The sequence below is a fragment of the Schistocerca piceifrons genome, chromosome 6, assembly GCF_021461385.2.
Source record: "Schistocerca piceifrons isolate TAMUIC-IGC-003096 chromosome 6, iqSchPice1.1, whole genome shotgun sequence".
Lineage (NCBI taxonomy): Eukaryota > Metazoa > Arthropoda > Insecta > Orthoptera > Acrididae > Schistocerca > Schistocerca piceifrons.
Window position 1 is genome coordinate 289214332 of NC_060143.1, and position 21082 is coordinate 289235413.

The 21082-nt window shown below is 40.5% G+C and overlaps 1 protein-coding gene across 2 annotated transcripts in view; it reads left to right on the top strand.

Moving 5' to 3' along the window:
* LOC124802929 (sister chromatid cohesion protein DCC1-like) overlaps nt 1-20662 on the top strand; it is a 114922-nt gene extending 94260 nt beyond the window's left edge. For both annotated transcript variants that reach the window (XM_047264006.1, XM_047264008.1), the window contains 3 exons: nt 86-211; nt 9884-10061; nt 20211-20662. In XM_047264006.1, coding sequence (XP_047119962.1) covers nt 86-211; nt 9884-10061; nt 20211-20316 — 410 coding nt within the window. In that variant the 3' untranslated portion in view covers nt 20317-20662. The remainder of the gene's footprint in view (nt 1-85; nt 212-9883; nt 10062-20210) is intronic.
* The last annotated feature ends 420 nt before the right edge of the window (nt 20663-21082 follow it).

Genomic DNA, 21082 nt, shown 5'->3' on the forward strand with positions numbered 1-21082 from the left:
AGGGTTGAATTTAAAAATGTTGCCATAGTTTAGTAAGCATTCTGTTGTGCTTATGTGTAAAATTTTGACCTTTTTCATTTTGCAGGGAATCCAATGTACAGGTTACGTGAAAGAGAAGTGTGCAGGTTTTTAGCAGAAGTTTTGCTGCGCCCAGCTGGGCAGTTCAACCTGCAGGACTTCATGCTGGCATGGGGACAGTGTGTTCCAGAAGGTAATATTCTCATTTAATAATGCTCTGAGTCAGTTGCTGCCAAAAATTCTTGTAACTTCTTCTTTGTCAAAAAAAAAGGGGGGGGGGGGGGGGGAGAGATGAGAATGAGGGAGAAAAGCACAATATCATGAGAAAGATAGATCTACTCACCATATAGCCGAGATGTTGAGTCGCAGGCAGGCACAACAAAAATACTACTGAACACGTAAGCTTTTGGCCAGACGGCCTTTTTCAAAATAGACAACATACACACACATTCATGCAAATGCAGATCACACACACATGACCAGACACAGAGTATGGACCCCGCAGCGTGTATGTTGTCTATTTCAGAAGAAGGCCTAGTGGCCAAAAGCTTAGCAATCTATCCTTTTCATAACATTGTCATTATTCCATCCTGGATTTTCCAAAGAGATAAACACAGTTTGCCTTCATAAATTTAGAAACTGCCAGCATTGTGAGGAGTGTGCTTGTTGACCATTTATCTTATTATCCATTAACTCTAAATAAAGTATATTAAAAAAAAAACTTCTCAAAAAATGTTTTACAGGGCTTGCATATTTGAAAATGTTTGTGGACTTAGGTTCAAGGGAAGCAGGTGTGAAAGAATAATTAATTTGTTTAAATAAAACAGAACAATAACTAATATAAAGGCATTCTCTTCAAAAATGAATAAAATCTGCAGCTGGGTAACATTCAGTACCACGTACCCCTCCCCCGTGCACAGTAATAAGCTTGTATTGCCTTGTCATGCTGTCCATGTTACTGCTCAAGCCTGTTTCAGTCTTAAATGACAGCTTTCCTGAGGTTGTCAAACATATGACGAGGGTTCGTGCAGTGATGTACTGTAAATTTCGAAAGGTCTCGGCTTTTGGTTGATTGTTCCTATCCCAATACTGCATAATCCTCGAATTACCCTTGACTGTGATGAGAGGCATCTGACATCTGTACATGAGACCAGCCCAAAAGAAGACTGACCCGGCTCCCTGCTGAACCTGTGGCACTTCATACCTGAGGAAAGCAATGGAGAATGCAGATTTACTTTTACCCCTGTACACAAATCCACACAAGGTTGTATATATTTATTTCCTGTAGTCAAAAAGTATTGAGAAAGAAGTATTGGGAAAGGGGGGGGGGGGGGGTTGAGGGATTTGGATTACGCAAGCCATGAGGTTGGTCCAAACTATTATTGAGCAGCTTATGTTGCTATAGGGTGTATACACCCCAGGACAGCCGAGAAATCTGGGAAAATTGCGGGAATTTTTTCAGCCGGGAGAAAACTGGGAAAAACCCTGGAACTTTATAGAATTCCAGGAATTTTTCAGTGTTTTAGTTTTGACTTAAATTTTTGTAGTTTTGACTGATAAGAACTGATACTCTAACAAAGAATCGCTGCAACAGAATAATATTGTAGCAATTAAACATAAACAAGATAAAAACACCAGTATAAAACTTTAGTTGCAATGATTCAATAAGGTGTCATGCTGTCATTGTTCATTGTCTTTTGTGTGGAGGAAATGATGATCTGATGCTTAACTGAAAATACTGGTAATTAAAATTTACTATATCTTGTAAACAAATAAATATACAGAGTTGATATTTACAACGCTTGTCATTTTTATGATGCACTTCTGTATGCAATGTCGATCGTTAAGATCAACCAAAGCGTTCAGATTTTAGCATTCAGGTCTTTGTTACAAAACTTGTTAATTTCGCTTTAACAGTAAATCCTAAACTATTAAAGATATGATCAATATTCAAGTTTTATTGGGATCACCATGAAAATTCATAAAGGATGATAGATTGAAATAACTGTGGCTTAATTCCCTGAATTACTACAGAATTAAGTAGTTTTCATAACTGTTTCCCTTTATGATCGATCTTAGGTCCACCATATTTAACACTGCTATGTCTCCTTGGCCACAAAAGCCTTCTTCTGGGTTTCCCTATGATGTAGGTTCTCGTCTGTCTCACTCGCACACTATAGCACTTAGGCCTCAATAGACACTAGATACCTGTGAGTTTCTCCATCTCGTGGTGAATCTGCACTCTTTGTGGCATGCGGTCCTTGAGGACACAGTTCCTTTCACAATTCCAGTAGGCTGACTCTTTCGGCGATATACCTAAATGAGAGCACAATGCTCGTTAACTCACAAACTGAACTGGTAGACTCATGAAGACATACATAAACTATCCGGAGAAAGCTACTTACATAGACCCAAGAACTTGATACAACCACTTATGTATTGCTCACATAGGGATCATGAGGACAAAATTATATTAACGACAGCAAGCACACAGACATTTAAAAAAAAATATTATTCCCCCAAGCTAATAGCTGACTGAATGGGACGTATCTTCTGCCTTGCACTTCATAGTGATTTGCAGAGTATAGTTGTAGACGTAGATGTGTTTGGCCTGCTAGTGTATCGACACACTACAATTGTTGGAGTGTGATATGTTGCTGTGGTCTTCAGTCTGGCTTGATGTTCTCCAGGCTAGTCAATCATCTCTGCACTACTACTGCAGCTTTCATCCATTTGAACCTGGGTACTGTAGTCAGACCTTGGTACTGTAGTCAGACCTTGGTCTCCGCTTGAAACTTTCACCTGCTACATTTCCTTCCATTACCAAATTGTTGATCCCTTGAATAAACATAATATATTGCTTTAGAATTAAAAGAACCTTAATTATTCTCATTCTTGCCACAGTAAAAGTTAAGCTCTAGTTCTACCGGAAACCTTAGGGTAAGTTGTGCTTCTTACTGCACATCTTTTGTAGTGTTCAGTGCTTTGCGTCTGTCTCTGCCCTCGTAGTTTCCAGTAGGTGGCTTACCTTTTCTTTCTCGATTTCTTGTTCGATAATTGTGTGTTCCGCTGTCACATCTTAAAACTATTCACTTGGGGGGGGGGGGGGGGGGGGGGGAGAGAGAGAGAGAGAGAGAGAGAGAGAGAGAGAGAGAGAGAGAGAGAGTTGTAATTGTGTATGTATCTCGTCATACCCAGTCCATTGCAATTGTTGCTATTTATTTGGTTGTGCTCGTTAACAGTGTGGGGTTTTTTGTCATAGGTTTAGATATTCTTATTACTATTTTTTTCTATCATTCTAATGTAATGTGGTTGGCTTGCATTTAAAAAGATTTGTCCTAACAGTTTTACTATGCAATGAGTTTCCACCTTAACTACTGAATTGTCATGCTTTCTCACTAACTGAATTGTTTTGTTAATTTAACAATGAAGGAGAACACTGACCAAATAGCGGAAGACTTAAGTCATCGACGTTCACACACAGAAGAGAAAGAAAACTTGCTAGCTTTCAGATGGAAGTAGTTCTTGGAATAAGTCCTTTGTCTAGATAAGAGTGCACACCCTCCCCCCCCCCCCCCCACACACTCTCTCTCTCTCTCTCCCTCCCTCTCTCTCTCTCTCTCCCTCCCTCTCCCTCCCTCTCCTCTCTCTCAAATCTAAAAACAAATATGATGTAACTTACCAAACAAAAGCGTTGGTATGTTGATAGACACATAAACACACACACAGAATTCAAGCTTTTGCAACCAATGGTTGCTTCATCAGGAAAGAGGGAAGGGGAGGGAAGGACGAAAGGATGTGGGTTTTAAGGGGGAGGGTAAGAAGTCATTCCAATCCCGGGAGCGGAAAGACTTACCTTAGGGGAAAAAAAGGACAGGTATAGACACACACACACACACACACACACACACACACACACACACAGACGCAAGCAGACATTTGTAAAGGCAAAGAGTTTGGGCAGAGATGTCAGTCGAGGCAGAAGTACAGAGGCAAAGATGTTGTTGAATGACAGGTGAGATATGAGCGGCGGCAACTTGAAATTAGCGGAGGTTGAGGCCTGGTGAGTAACAGGAAGAGAGGATATATTGAAGGGCAAGTTCCCATCTCCGGAGTTCTCATTGGTTGGTGTTGGTGGGAAGTATCCAGATAACCCGGACGGTGTAACACTGTGCCAAGATGTGCTGGCCGTGCACCAAGGCCTGTTGAGCCACAGGGTGATCCTCATTACCAACAAACACTGTCTGCCTGTGTCCATTCATGCGAATGGACAGTTTGTTGCTGGTCATTCCCACATAGAAAGCTTCACAGTGTAGGCAGGTCAGTTGGTCAATAACGTGGGTGCTTTCACACGTGGCTCTGCCTTTGATCGTGTACACCTTCCGGGTTACAGGACTTGAGTAGTAGGTGGTGGGAGGGTGCATGGGACAGGTTTTACACCGGGGGCGGTTACAAGGGTAGGAGCCAGAGGGTAGGGAAGGTGGTTTGGGGATTTCATAGGGATGAACCAAGAGGTTACGAAGGTTAGGTGGATGGCGGAAAAACACTCTTGGTGGAGTGGGGAGGATTCCATGAAGGATGGCTCTCATTTCAGGGCAGGATTTGAGGAAGTCGTATCCCTGCTGGAGAGCCACATTCAGAGTCTGATCCAGTCCCGGAAAGTATCCTGTCAAAGTGGGGCACTTTTGGGGTTCTTCTGTGGGAGGTTCTGGGTTTGAGGGGATGAGGAAGTGGCTCTGGTTATTTGCTTCTGTACCAGGTCGGGAGGGTAGTTGCGGGATGCGAAAGCTGTTTTCAGGTTGTTGGTGTAATGATTCAGGACTGGAGCAGATTCGTTTGCCACGAAGACCTAGGCTGTAGGGAAGGGATCGTTTGATATGGAATGGGTGGCAGCTGTCATAATGGAGGTACTGTTGCTTGTTGGTGGGTTTGATGTGGACGGATGTGTGAAGCTGGGCATTGGACAGATTGAGGTCAACGTCAAGGAAAGTGGCATGGGATGTGGAGCAGGACCAGGTGAATCTGATGGAGCCAAAGGAGTTGAGGCTGGAGAGGAAATTCTGGAGTTCTTCTTCACTGTGAGTCCAGATCATGAAGATGTCATCAATAAATCTGTACCAAACTTTGGGTTGGCAGGCCTGGGTAACCAAGAAGGCTTCCTGTAAGCGACCCATAAATAGGTTGGCGTACGAGGGGGCCATCCTGGTACCTACGGTTGTTCCCTTTAATTGTTGGTATGTCTGGCCTTCGAAAGTGAAGAAGTTGTGAGTCAGGATGAAGCTGGCTAAGGTAATGAGGAAAGAGGTTTTAGGTAGGGTGGCAGGTGATCGGCGTGAAAGGAAGTGCTCCATCGCAGCGAGGCCCTGGACGTCTACATCTACATCTACATTTATACTCCGCAAGCCACCCAACGGTGTGTGGCGGAGGCCACTTTACGTGCCACGGTCATTACCTCCCTTTCCTGTTCCAGTCGCGTATGGTTTGCGGGAAGAACGACTGTCTGAAAGCCTCTGTACGCGCTCGAATCTCTCTAATTTTACATTCATGATCTCCTCGGGAGGTATAAGTAGGGGGAAGCAATATAGTCGATACCTCATCCAGAAATGCACCCTCTCGAAACCGGGCGAGCAAGCTACACCGCGATGCAGAGCGCCTCTCTTGCAGAGTCTGACACTTGAGTTTGTTAAACATCTCCGTAACGTTATCACCGTTACCAAATAACCCTGTGACGAAACGCGCCGCTCTTCTTTGGATCTTCTCTATCTCCTCCGTCAACCCGATCTGGTATGGATCCCACACTGATGAGCAATACTCAAGTATAGGTCGAACAAGTGTTTTGTAAGCCACCTCCTTTGTTGATGGACTACATTTTCTAAGGACTCTCCCAATGGATCTCAACCTGGCACCCGCCTTACCAACAATTAATTTTATATGATCATTCCACTTCAAATTGTTCCGCACGCACACTCCCAGATATTTTACAGAAGTAACTGCTACCAGTGTTTCTTCCGCTATCATATAATCATACAATAAAGGATCCTTGTGTCTATGTATTCGCAATACATTACATTTGTCTCTGTTAAGGGTCAGTTGCCACTCCCTGCACCAAGTGCCTATCCGCTGCAGATCTTCCTGCATTTCGCTACAATTTTCTAATGCTGCAACTTCTCTGTATACTACAGCATCATCCGCAAAAAGCCATATGGAACTTCCGACACTATCTACTAGGTCATTTATATATATTGTGAAAAGCAATGGTCCCATAACACTCCCCTGTGGCACGCCAGAGGTTACTTTGTCTGTAGACGTCTCCCCATTGATAACAACATGCTGTGTGCTGTTTGCTAAATGCTCTTCAATCCAGCCACACAGCTGGTCTGATATTCCGTAGGCTCTTACTTTGTTTATCAGGCGACAGTGTGGAACTGTATCGAATGCCTTCCGGAAGTAAGGAAAATAGCATCTACCTGGGAGACTGTATCTAATATTTTCTGGGTCTAATGAACAAATAAAGCGAGTTGGGTCCCACACAATCGCTGTTTACGGAATCCATGTTGATTCCTACAGAGTAGATTCTGGGTTTCCAAAAACAACATGATATGCGAGCAAAAAACATGTTCTAAAATTCTACAACAGATCGATGTCAGAGATATAGGCCTATAGTTTTGCGCATCTGCTCGACGACCCCTCTTAAAAACTGGAACCACCTGTTATCTTTTCCAATCATTTGGAACCTTCCGTTCCTCTAGAGACTTGCGGTACACGGCTGTTAGAAGGGGGGCAAGTTCTTTCGCGTACTCTGTGTAGAATCGAATTGGTATCCCGTCAAGTCCAGTGGACTTTCCTCTGTTGAGTGATTCCAGTTGCTTTTCTATTCTTTGGACACTTATTTCGATGTCAGCCATTTTTTCGTTTGTGTGAGGATTTAGAGAAGGAACTGCAGTGTGGTCTTCCTCTGTAAAACAGCTTTGGAAAAAGGTGTTTAGTATTTCAGCTTCATGCGTGTCATCCTCTGTTTCAATGCCATCATCATCCCGGAGTGTCTGGATATGCTGTTTCGAGCCACTTACTGATTTAACATAAGACCAGAACTTCCTAGGATTTTCTGTCAAGTCGATACATAGAATCTTACTTTCGAATTCACTGAACGCTTCACGCATAGCCCTCCTTACGCTAACTTTGACATCGTTTAGCTTCTGTTTGTCTGAGAGGTTTTGGCTGCGTTTAAACTTGGAGTGAAGCTCTCTTTGCTTTCGCAGTAGTTTCCTAACTTTGTTGTTGAACCACGGTGGGTTTTTCCCGTCCCTCACAGTTTTACTCGGCACATACCTGTCTTAAACGCATTTTACGATTGCCTTGAACTTTTTCCATAAACACTCAACATTGTCAGTGTCGGAACAGAAAATTTTCGTTTTGATCTGTTAGGTAGTCTGAAATCTGCCTTCTATTACTCTTGCTAAACAGATAAACCTTCCTCCCTTTTTTTATATTCCTATTAACTTCCATATTCAGGGATGCTGCAATGGCCTTATGACCACTGATTCCCTGTTCTGCACATACAGAGTCGAAAAGTTCGGGTCTGTTTGTTATCAGTAGGTCCAAGATGTTATCTCCACGAGTTGGTTCTCTGTTTAATTGCTCGAGGTAATTTTCGGATAGTGCACTCAGTATAATGTCACTCGATTGCTCTGTCCCTGCCACCCGTCCTAAACATTTGAGTGTCCCAGTCTATATCTGGTAAATTGAAATCTCCACCTAAGACTATAACATGCTGAGAAAATTTATGTGAAATGTATTCCAAATTTTCTCTCAGTTGTTCTGCCACGAATGCTGCTGAGTCGGGAGGTCGGTAAAAGGAGCCAATTATTAACCTAGCTCGGTTGTTGAGTGTAACCTCCACCCATAATAATTAACAGGAACTATCCACTTCTACTTCACTACAGGATAAACTACTACTAACAGCGACAAACACGCCACCACCAGTTGCATGCAATCTATCCTTTCTAAACACCGTCTGTGCCTTTGTAAAAATTTCGGCAGAATTTATCTCTGGCTTCAGCCAGCTTTCTGTACCGATAATGATTTCAGCTTTGGTGCTTTCTATCAGCACTTGAAGTTCTGGTACTTTACCAATGCAGGTTCGACAGTTTACAATTACAATACCGATTGCTGCTTGGTCCCTGCATGTCCTGACTTTGCCCCGCACACTTTGAGGCTGCTGCCCTTTCTGTACTTCCCCGAGGCCATCTAACCTAAAAAACCGCCCAGTCCACGCCACACAACCCCTGCTACCCGTGTAGCCACTTGCTGTGTGTAGTGGACTCCTGACCTGTCCAGCGGAACCCGAATCCCCACCACCCTATGGCGCAAGTCGAGGAATCTGCAGCCCACACGGTCGCAGAACCGTCTCAGCCTCTGATTCAGACCCTCCACTCGGCTCTGTACCAAAGGTCCGCAGTCAGTCCTGTCGACAATGCTGCAGATGGTGAGCTCTGCTTTCATCCCGCTAGCGACGCTGGCAGTCTTCACCAAATCAGATAGCCGCCGGAAGCCAGAGAGGATTTCCTCCGATCCATAGCGACACACATCATTGGTGCCGACATGAGCGACCACCTGCAGATGGGTGCACCCTGTACCCTTCATGGCATCCGGAAGGACCCTTGCCACATCTGGAATGACTCCCCCCGGTATGCGGAATATTTGTGTATAAGGAAGTGGCATCAATTGTTACAAGGATGGTTTCCGGGGGTAACAGAGTGGGTAAGGATTCCAGGCGCTCGAGAAAGTGGTTGGTGTCTTTGATGAAGGATGGGAGACTGCATGTAATGGGTTGAAGGTGTTGATCTACGTAGGCAGAGATACGTTCTGTGGGGGCTTGGTAACCAGCTACAATGGGGTGGCCGGGATGATTGGGTTTGTGAATTTTAGGAAGAAGGTAGGGGTGCGGGGTGTCGGTGGGGTCAGGAGGTTGATGGAGTCAGGTGAAAGGTTTTGTAGGGGGCCTAAGGTTCTGAGGATTCCTTGAAGCTCCACCTGGACATCAGGAATGGGATTACCTTGGCAAACTTTGTATGTAGCGTTGTGTGAAAGCTGACGCAGTCCCTCAGCCACGTACTCCCGACGATCAAGTACCACGGTCGTGGAACCCTTGTCCGCCGGAAGAATGACGATGGATTGGTCAGCCTTCAGATCACGGATAGCCTGGGCTTCAGCAGTGGTGATGTGGGGAGTAGGATTAAGGGTTTTCAAGAAGGATCGAGAGGCAATGCTGGAAGTGAGGAATTCCTGGAAGGTTTGGAGAGTGTGATTTTGAGGAAGAGGAGGTGGGTCCCGCTGTGACGGAGGACGGAACTGTTCCAGGCAGGGTTCAATTTGGATAGTGTCTTGGGGAGTTGGATCATTAGGAGTAGGATTAGGATTATTTTTCTTCGTGGCAAAGTGATATTTCCAGCAGAGAGTACGAGTGTAGGACAGTAAATCTTTGACGAGCGCTGTTTGGTTGAATCTGGGAGTAGGGCTGAAGGTGGGGCCTTTGGCACAGTATATTTTTATTGACTTTTTAGCACCCATATTATTAAACAGTAAATTAATGCTAGAAGTATTTTTTAGTGTCTTTGTTGGAGAGTGCATTCCTCAGGTAGGAGTGCAGCCTTTGTCTTGCAACAGATAGGTACAATGCAGTGTCATCATTTCTAAGAATTTAGTATAATATTTTACCAGTGTATGATACTTCTTAATATTTCTCATTGTTGTGAAAATAGTACAGGGTCCATGATACATTTCAGTGAAGAAACATGTAAAACTGTGTGGAAGGAAACAGTTTTCATTTTAGATACTGTATTTTCTGTAATTTTCTTTTTCAAAGGTATGGAGACAAAAGTGGAATACCTTGATGGAATAGCTCTGATGCAGAAGGATTGCAAACCAGAAGTTATTTGGCATTTTCCTGAAGTTGATCTGCCTGAGGACATAAATGAAAGATTTCGTATTCTGTTTCAAACTCGAGAGAGGTGGACACTGAATGAAATATATCCATACATTGAGTAAGTTCGAAAAATATGTTAATATGAATATTTTTATGTTATTAATATACTTGATATTACCAGAATTTGTGTAGACTATAGAACTCTGCTAGATAAACAGAAGCATTTAACAATTCTTGCACCTCTTTGACATGGGACGTCTTTTGCCTTCATATAAAAGAGTAGAGAGTTAGAGTGAGAACCTGCACTGCAGTATGAGACATATCACAAGCTTCAGTTCTGTGTCCTCCTCTGTTCCTCACTTTGTAAATGAGCTTCCAAATCTTCAAAGGAATGTTAAAAAATTTAATGTTTATTAATGACCCAAGCACATTAGTCAGAGACCCAAAACTCGGTTGGGCTGCCACCGGTAGCCTCGTTACTCGAGCTTCCTGCTTTGCCCTGTTGTGACAAAGCCAGCTGGGATATTTTTACTTCCCATCTTCTTTTGCCACCTGTCTCCTTAAAATTGCTTAGTTTTATGTATGTAATTGATTTTCTAATTTATTTTGACTATTCCTAGTTTAGTAACTTTTGTTATAGGGTGAAATCGGTAATTGTTTCGTAACTTAAATTCTATTGTTGACTTGTAGACAAATATAAATTCTGTACTAATTATAAACATTTGGAGGAACAACTACTAGTATTCTTGAAGGATCTGTTTGGCTCTATTTGAAAACATATTAGCAAAGCCAACCCTTAATTAATTTCAAAGTAATTAACAGTTTTGTCAAAAGTATTGTTTGTGTAACTATATATGTTAATTTCATTATTTAAAAAAATAATTGGGCTTAACGCTTGTAGCAGAAGAAATTGTTAAAAAGAAACAATTTTTTGATGTATTCAGTTCATTTAATGAGTTAAGTTTTAATTGTAATTTCTGTAAATTAGTCTTCGAACAATATGTAGTTTCAGCACCTACTGTTACCTAAGTAGTTCAGTGTTCTTTGCTATTAGTCCTCAATATCCATTGTTCTCCTTGAATTACTCACGGCACTAACTTGAGAAAGATTAAAACAAGCCTTAGCTTACTTTAGATGTTCTTGTAAGTCAAAACATCCTATTATTATGTTTATAAGTGAAAGGGATAAATTGACTATGTCATGTTATCATACTGCATTTATTGTGAACGACAGTAAGAACACATTGTCTTCTTTGTTTATCAACCTCTTTTTCCACAGTTGCAGGTATACGAATTGTATAGGCTAATTACAATCTTTCACAACTGTAGTGAAAGTATTATTAAGACCCTATTATGATATATCTGGAAACCAGTACCTGTTGAGACATAGGCGAATTTGTCTTATTCCCGTCTGCCTATTATGTAGAAGTAGATATTGTAGGCAGTGCTGCTTGTTGTTACCAAGTATCCTGATGTGTTCTTCAGCCATTTTTCACAGTGAATCATGCACTCTTTCAAATACATCTGGTTCTATTTAGACTTGTCACATGCTTTGGTCATGCGCTCCTGTATAAACGTCTGTGCAGTGTTGATGGGTTTGGCATAGCTTTTATATGTCCTCATAGCAAGAAATCCAGTGGATTCAGGACCAGTGTATGGAGAGGCCATGCAACCAGACCACCTATACCAATCCATCACCCTTGAAACTTTGCAGTGAGGAACTGTCACAAGATCTGTAGAAAATTGGATGGTGTCCAGTAGTGCATAAACCACAATCATTGTCTCTCTGCAAGGGTAACATTCTCCAGTAGCAGTGGTACTTCATTACAGAAATCTGTGATGCACAGCACCTGTTAATCTGTTTGCTAAAGTGTAAGTCCCTATGAGTCTGTCACTGACAATTCCTGCCCATACATTAATACCTCCATGATTGATTTAGGATTTGCATCTCTTGTCATGGCCTACACCACTGAATACTGCACATTACTTGGCACAAGTAAAGCAGCCCAATACTGGACAGGTAAGGGTTTCCGAAATGTAATTAAAGGAACTATTCTAATTTTGACCACTCTCACCTCTTATAGAAATATGAGACACTTTTTTCTAAACACCCTGTATCAATAGCTGATTACCTTCTTCTTGGTGTGAATATTGTATCATTATTTTGTGCATGACCAGCTGCTTCAAAGTTCGCAATGTTCACTACTAACTTTCCTTTTGAAATCTTCATCCCTTCTACGTACCATATAATATTATCATAAATAATCACAGTGTGTTACATATCGAGACACCACAGCTTTTTTCAGTATTGCAGGGATGGTTCAGCTGTTCCTACAACAAATATATCACCACAGTGTGTTGTGTTTGGAATACACAGTACATTTTCATACAGTACCAGTACCTCAGTACTAACAAGAAGTAGGACATGTGTGCTCATGAATTCAGTTTGTCTCCTTTTGATCCTAGGAACCCACCACCATCTCTGCCTTCACCTTCCAAAGCATAAAAGCATACAGCATATGAGGTATGTCCACAAAGTAAGTTCTGTTTGGTTATAAAAACAAACATGTGCAGATACAGAAAAAAACTCTTTATTTCAAAAAAATCTTCAACTGTTAAACTACTTTTCTACATAGCTTTCGAAATTTTGTAGGCATTTGTCATAGCGTGGCACAAGTGTTTGTATGCCTTCTTCATAGAAGGTTGCCATCTGTGTATTTAACCATGTGGTAACATATTATTTCAGCTCATCATCATCGCTGAAGTGTTGCCCACCAAGATGAAAGTCGCTAGGAGCAAGGTCTGGGCTGTACGCTGATGATCAACTGCGTCCCAGTGAAATGCCCGTAAGAGTTGTTTGGTCACATTCGCTGTGTGAGGTCGGGCGTTATCGTGGAAAAAATTACACCTTTTGACAGTAATCATTGGTGCTTGTTCTGTATTGCATGGTGCAATTTCTTAATGGTCTTGCGGTAACCATGTGCATTGATTGTTTGGCCTCCTGGTAAGAAATTATCTAGCAGAATGCTTGTCCTGACCCCCCCCACCCCCCTCCCCCCCCCCCCCCCCCCCCAAAAAAAAAAAGTGCATGTGACTTTCCGAGGTGTCAAGATTTGGTTAGGCTTAACCTCCGTTGGGGATGAAATGTGCCTTCATTCCATTGATTGCTGTTTTGTTTCAGGGGTGTCACGCAGTACCCAAGTTTCATCCCCCGTCACTATCAGAGATAGAAAACCATCTCCTTCGCCATTGTAGTGTGTCAAAAACTGAAGTGCACTGCCCATCCATTGTTTTTTGTGTTGTTCAGTAAGAATTTTGGGTACCATCAAACGGGGTGATTTCGGACACCGGGGCAAATTCGGACAGTATGGTTTATTTGCTCTTTACCACTGCATAGAAACAGAGTTACTTATTTTAACGTCCGTGCACCAGATATTTTAAGCGCAAGATTGCATTTATCACTTTCCACAAATTTTATTTTGCGTCGTTTCCCTAGGTGAATAACTGACGAACAGTCTCAGTGTTAAAAATCCTTGCATTATCGTAAAGTGAAAACTTTCTATTGTTGCGTTGACACCCGTTATTGATTTTCCTACTCAGGTGGTAAAGGATAGCAGCTCACTGATAGATAACTTCTTTATAGACCTAGATAAGTTTAACCGGATAAATGCTCAGCCTGTTGAGAATGGTCTTTCTGATCATGGTGCACAGCTAGTTACAATATATGACATAGCTCCATTCAGCAATACTAAACGGGCCTCCAAAGTAGTACATTCAGTCAATGGTTTAACAATTGCAAATTTCAGGGAAAGCCTACAGCAGTTAGACTGGGATGAGGTGTACCGTGAACCTGATGCCAATTTAAAATATAATTTATTTCATGACATTTTTGTAAATGCATTTGAAAACTGCTTCCCCAAGAAAATAGTTAAATATACTCGTAAGAAACCTTGTAACAAACCATGGCTTACTAAGGGTATAAAAATATCTTGTAACCAGAAAAGGGAAATGTATCTGACAGCAAGAAAGAGTAGTGACCCAGAAACTATCAAACATTATAAAAACTACTGTGTTATATTAAGAAAAGTTATTAAAAAATCCAGAAGTATGTGTATCATGTCTGAAATCAGCAACTCTGATAATAAAATTAAAACAATTTGGAATATTATTAAAAGAGAAACAGGTCAACCAAGAGCACAGGAAGACAGTATTACCATCAAATTGAATGAAAACTTTACAAACAAAAAGTCAGAAGTTGAAAATATTTTTAATAATCATTTTCTAAATGTTGTGGATATAGTAGGATCAAGGTGTTCATTAGAAGATGCTAGGCTGTTAATGGAAGAGGCCATACCTATGCAATTTGATTCAATTGAAATCTCACTCACTTCTCCCTCTGAAATTAGGAAAATAATAAACTTGCTTAAAAGCAAAAACTAACATGGAATTGATGGCATTTCCAGCAAAATACTAAAAGCTTGTTCTCAACAGATAAGTAAGATTCTCAGCCACCTGTGTAATAGCTCTCTGGAGCAGGGCATTTTCCCTGATAGACTGAAATATGCTATTGTTATACCTTTACATAAAAAGGGGATAGATCTGATGTCAACAATTACCGTCCAATCTCCCTTCTAACAGCTTTATCCAAAATTTTTGAGAAAGTGATGTATTCAAGAGTAGCTTCACACATCTGTAAAAATGAAGTACTAACAAAATGTCAGTTTGGTTTCCAGAAAGGTTTTTCAACAGAAAATGCCATATATGCTTTCACCAATCAAATTTTGAATGATCTAAATAACCGAACACCACCCATTGGGATTTTTTGTGATCTCTCAAAGGCTTTTGATTGTGTAAATCATGAAATTCTGCTAGACAAGCTCAAGTGTTGTGGCATAAGTGGGACAGTGCACAAATGGTTTAATTCGTACCTAACTGGAAGAGTGCAGAAAGTTGAAATAAGCAGTTCTCATAATATGCAACGATCAGCACATTCCTCAAACTGTGGAACTATCAAGAATGGGGTTCCACAAGGGTCAGTCTTGGGTCCTTTGTTGTTCTTAATATATATTAATGACTTGCCATTCTATATTCATGAAGAGGCAAAGTTAGTTCTCTTTACTGATGATACAAGTATAGTAATCACACCTGACAAACAAGAATTAACTGATGAAATTGTCAATACTGTCTTTCAGAAAATTACTAAGTGGTTTCGTGTAAACGGACTCTCACTGAATTTTGATAAGACACAGTACATACCGTTCCATACAGTGAATGGTATGACGCCATTAATAAATGTAGACCTTAATCAGAAGCATATAGCTAAGGTAGAATATTCCAAATTTTTAGGTGTGTCCATTGATGAGAGATTAAATTGGAAGAAACACATTGATGATCTGCTGAAACGTTTGAGTTCAGCTACTTATGTAATAAGGGTAATTGCAAATTTTGGTGATAAACATCTTAGTACATTAGCTTACTACGCCTATTTTCACTCATTGCTTTCATATGGCATCATATTTTGGGGTAATTCATCACTGAGGAATAAAGTATTTATTGCACAAAAGCGTGTAATCAGGATAATAGCTGGAGTCCACCCAAGATCATCCTGCAGACATTTATTTAAGGATCTAGGGATTTCACTGTAGCTTCTCAGTATATATACTCTCTTATGAAATTGGTTATTAGCAACCAAACCCAATTCAAAAGTAATAGCAGTGTGCATAACTACAATACTAGGAGAAAGGATGATCTTCACTATTCAAGATTAAATCTAACTTTGGCACAGAAAGGGGTGAATTATACTGCCACTAAAGTCTTTGATCACTTACCAAATAGTATCAAAAGTCTGACAGATAACCAACAAGTATTTAAGAAGAAATTAAAAGAATTTCTGAATGACAACTCCTTCTACTCCATAGTGGAATTTTTAGATATAAATTAAGAAAAAAAAGAAAAAAATTAAATACAAAATAAAAAAAAATAAAAGAACACAAAGTGTGTTGTTAAATTAACTTAATTATGTCATGTATTGGAAAATTTGACTCGTTCCACATCATTACGAAATATCGTATTCATGATCCATGGAACTAGTATTAATCTAATCTAATCTAATCTGAGCAGGAAGTTATTGTAGCGTAATTGTCGACGCGCTCAGTAGCTAACAGCATTGAGACAATTTGTGTACAAGTTTGTCGAGTTTCTCATGCAAGGTTATAAAATGACGACGGTTTTTGTAAAACTGTGTACTGTGTGGGGTGATTTCGGACAATGCCAAGAATGTATAAGAGCAGGAGAGGAGCTACAGTACAGTGTAATTATGACCCGGAACTTTTAGATAAAGCTGTTTGTGATATTCAGAGTGGTAAATTATCTTACAGAAAAGTGTGTGGTTTGTGTGGTGTACCTAAATCAACCCTACAAAATAAAGTGCAGAAAGCACATCTGAAAAAAATGGGAGGACAGCCAGTGCTAAATAAAGAATAAGAAGAAATGTTGAAGCAAGGTATCTTGAGGGCTGCACTTTGGGGATTTCCCTTGACTAAATTGGGTATTAGACATTTAGTTAAAGGCTCCCTTGATAAATCTGTCCGAAAAGAGAAGAAATTTCGTAATAATTTGCCAGGAGAAGAATGGGTGCATTTATTCCTCAAACTACAGTCAGAAGATCTTTCCGTTCGCTTAAGCGAAAATATTAAACAAGCTCGTGCAGAAGTGAACAAAGAGACTGTTAAGATGTTTTTCTCCAATATCAAGGCAAAGCTGGAAAATCCTCCCGCCTAGCAACATGATCAACTATGATGAAACCATCATTCCGTATCACTTACTTGTAACAAAGAACTACCTTAAAATGTGTAAAATGTCACCAAAATCAAATAAAAAGCATGTAGAATTAAAAAAAAGGGGGGGGGGGGTCAGCAACTGTCCGAATTCACCCTCTATATACTGTAACTTTGGACAGAGATTTAAAAAACACGTGTGTCTGAAATCACCCCAATCCATGGGGGTGACTTCAGACACTTTATTTAACTGCCTCAGATAAATATTCCTACACATACACTTTCTGGTTCTGGGATATTTTATTCGTTACACACACATACCCTACCACTTCCATAACAATCAATTGAATCTAACAATATATATGGAAGTTAACAATCAAAATAACGACAAAACCGTCCAAAGTCACCCTGTTTGACGGTACCCAACGTGAGCAAAGTTTCCAGATTTCAGTTTTTCAGTAACAATTTCATGAATTTGTGATCGCGAGATTTTCGGAACTTTCATAGCAAGGGCACTAAGTCTAAACTTACAGTTGTGCTTAATCTCTTCAATTGTGTGAACCAGTTCATCAGTAACCACAGACGGGCATCCACTTCGTTCTTCATCGTGCACTTGATCACGTCCTTCATTGAGCAGTCTGACCCATCTTCTAACCATTGAATCACTCATAGCATTTTGTCCGTAAACCTCGCAGATTTGCCGATGAATTTCCTTTGGTTTGACTTTCTTTGCGTTTAGAAAACAAATCGCAGATCTGATTTCACACGTGGCGGCATTTTCAATTGTGGCTGACATTATAAAGCAGCACTACAAAGCACACGTTGGTAGCAGCGCCCTGAAAATTGCGTACGTGCCTTCTCCTTGACTCAGGGTAACTGCCGCGCCTGCTCGGAACTGCGATCGTAGCACTGCCGCAGATAGAAATAGAAACGGAACTTACTTTATGGACAACCCTCGTATTTACAAACATTGTACTGCTGGAGGCAAGCTTGAAACTTGTGTTGCATTATTGGCAAGAAAAAATTGTTGTGGAAAGGATTTGTCATGTTATTCATTATTTAATGTGTCAGACATTTTATCAACGTACGTATTTTTACATTGCAGATTTACTGAAATAATTGCTGTGTTTTAATTCATACATTGAGAATTGTCACTTTTGGAAACCAAGTGAGATGCTCGGTAATTCCACTATTTCCCAATCTTTGATCCCACAAAAAATTCAGTCACACATATTTATCTTTGTACCTGATGGCATAAGAGCAGGAAACCAGTTTGTAAAATAATAAACATTATACACTGAAGAGCCAAAGAAACTGGTACATCTGCCTAATATTGTGTAGGGTCTCTGCAAGCACACAGAAGTGCCGCAACATGACATGGCATGGACTCAACTAATGTCTGAAATAGTGCTGGAGGGAATAGACGCCATGAATCCTGCAGAGCTGTCCATAAATGCGAAAGAGTACGAGGGCGTAGAGATCTCTTCTGAACAGCACATCGTGAGACATTCCAGGTATGCTCAGTAATGTTAATGTCTGTGGAGTCTGGTGACCAGCGGAAGTATTTAAACTCAGAAGAGTTTTCCTGAAGCCACTCTGTAGCAATTCTGGACGTGTGGAGTGTCACTTTGTCCTGCTGGAATTGTGCAAGTCAGTCGGAATGGACATAAATGGGACGCAGGTGATCAGACAAGATGCTTACGTACATGTCACCTGTCAGAGTCGTATCTAGACATATTGGGGTTCCCATATCACTCAATCTGCAGACACCCCACACCATTACAGAGCCTCCACCAACTTGAACAGTCCGCTGCTGACGTGCAGGGTCCGTGGGTTCATGAGGTTGCCTCCGTTCCGAACATGTCTATCTGCTTGATAAAATTTGAAACGAGACTTGTCTGACCAGGCAACATGTTTCCAGTAATCAAAAGTCCAATGTTGGTGTTGACAGGCACAGGTGAGGCATAAAGCTTTGTGTCGTGAAGTCATCAAGGGTACGCGAATGGTCCTTCAGCTCCGAAAGCCCATATCGATGATGCTTCATTGAAAGATTCACAAGCTGACACTTGATGGACCAGCATTGAAATATGCAGCAGTTTATGGAAGGGTTGCACTTCTGAACGATTCTCTTTAGTCATGGTTGGTCCCGTTCTTTCAGAATCTTTTTCCGAGCATAGCAATGTCTGAGATTTGATGTTTTATCAGATTCTTTATATTCATGGTACACTCATGATGCTCTGTCCCGTCGCTCATGCGCCGACTATAATGCCATGTGCAAACTCACTTAAATCTTGATAACCTGCAATTGCAGCAGCAGTAACTGATCTAACAACTGCACCAGACATTTGTATTGTATAGGCATTGCCGACTGCAGCACCGTATACTGTATTCTGCCTGTTTACAAATCTCTATTTGAATACACATGCCTACACCAGTTTCGTTGGTGCTTCAGTGTAGAATATTACACCAGCATTGTGTGTTTTTTTATTCATATTGTAGTAAGAACCAACAGGATAGTCAGTTAATGCAAGAACAAAATGGTAGTGGACTGAATTCCAGTTGAGCAGAAATTAATGTGAAAAGTCAGTTGGTAGTGGTCAAGGGAATATTATTTATTGCTATCGTGGAAACATTATTCAACTGTTGTGATTTTATACATGAAATTTTTTCATGTGGAACATTGTCCCAAAAGCAAGAGCTTCATCATTAATTTGGTAAAGACATTCAGCAAAGACATTAGCTGTAAGTAACGGAAAACAAAAATATCTTTTCCAACACAAAATAGCGATCTTGGATTCATATAAGAGGACATTCACAGTCAGTGAGCATAGAATACGAAAAGCCTGAGTATCTCATTATTCTCTGCAGCCCATGGAGAGTGACAAAGGTGATGAGCACTGGAAACCTAGTTCTTTGGATGGATGGTAAAGAACAAGAAGACATCGTCCTTACCACTCCAAAGACTGCTTTGGTTCATGTTTCTACACTAATCTTCCTTTATGCAAGCCTCTTCATATCTACGTAACTACTGCACCTTTCACTCATTTGCTTGCTATACTCAAGCCTTGATTTTTAAACCAAGATAACACATAAAACTTAACACCCTCATTGAGAGAAAAACTTCATGACTATTGGTTACAATAAAACTGTACACTCAACTAGCGAAAAAAAGATGAAGACATTTTATGGTGATGGCGATTCTCAAAGCATTATAACAACCTCCATGTGTTACAAATTGACACTGCTTTCTGTGTGAATACATAAAAGGGACTGTGTGTAAAAACAATGTATGCATCTCAGGGGAGCTGAAGCAAAACTGTAATATTTCTAAATATTTCTCATTTTAACCAAAGCATGTGTGTTTTTACATATGTATTACTTTGAATTGAGTGCACTATTATTTCACAAAATAAGTTTTTCAAAACACTTCATTAAAAAATTTAAAGTTTCTGAACAAATTTCCCTAATTGTATTTTGTTATCTTTGTTTTAGGCGTGTTGCAACAGAAAAAATGAATGTAAACGCTGTGCTTACCAAGCATGCGAGGGCTTCAACTGTTGGTTGTGTTAAGTGTTACAGTGCTAAACATGCTAAATGAAATTCGTTGTGACCACAAGAAAGAAAAGTCCATGTTTGTGACACACAGTATTTCATTTTGATTGAACCAGAATTCGGTAGTGTCAATTGGTAGGCCACTTTATCTTGTGGCTGTCATGTGATGTGCCCAGTAGCTTGTGTATTTAAACTTATGTGCTATTATGAAGGGGTGTGATTGTATACAGTTGATTCATCTAGCACAAACAGGAAAAGTCAATGTAGAAGCCTTCATTCTGAATAACTACATATTACAAAAATAGTGGAGAAAGCATAATTTTCTTTTAAATACTTTGTCTGTGATAATTTGTATTTTGTATACTTAAGTAATAAAAAAATAAGTAAGAATAGAGCTAATTAGTGGCACACTAATCACTATCAGTTCTTCCATTATGATGACTGTCACCCTGCACACCTAGTACAAAAATTGATCTCTCATGCCATTTCTCCTCATACACCTAACAAACAAATTGTCATTGCCAACCAGCCAGTGTTCAGTACTCCAGGTATGATCCTAATCCTTCAACCGGACTTTGACGAACTCTTTCCCTGCTACAGAAGAAATTTATTCACAGTTGCAAATACCCTAGACTTCAGCTGCACAATTTATTCGTGACATGAAAATTTGTTCCGGACTGGAACTCAAACCCAGATTTCCCAGTTTATGTGAGCGGTCATCTTCACTGCTTGAGCTATCGGAGAATGCCTCCTGGACCGACCTAAATCTCAGTCTCTCACCATGTGTGCTCAGATAGCCAAAGAGGTTAAGG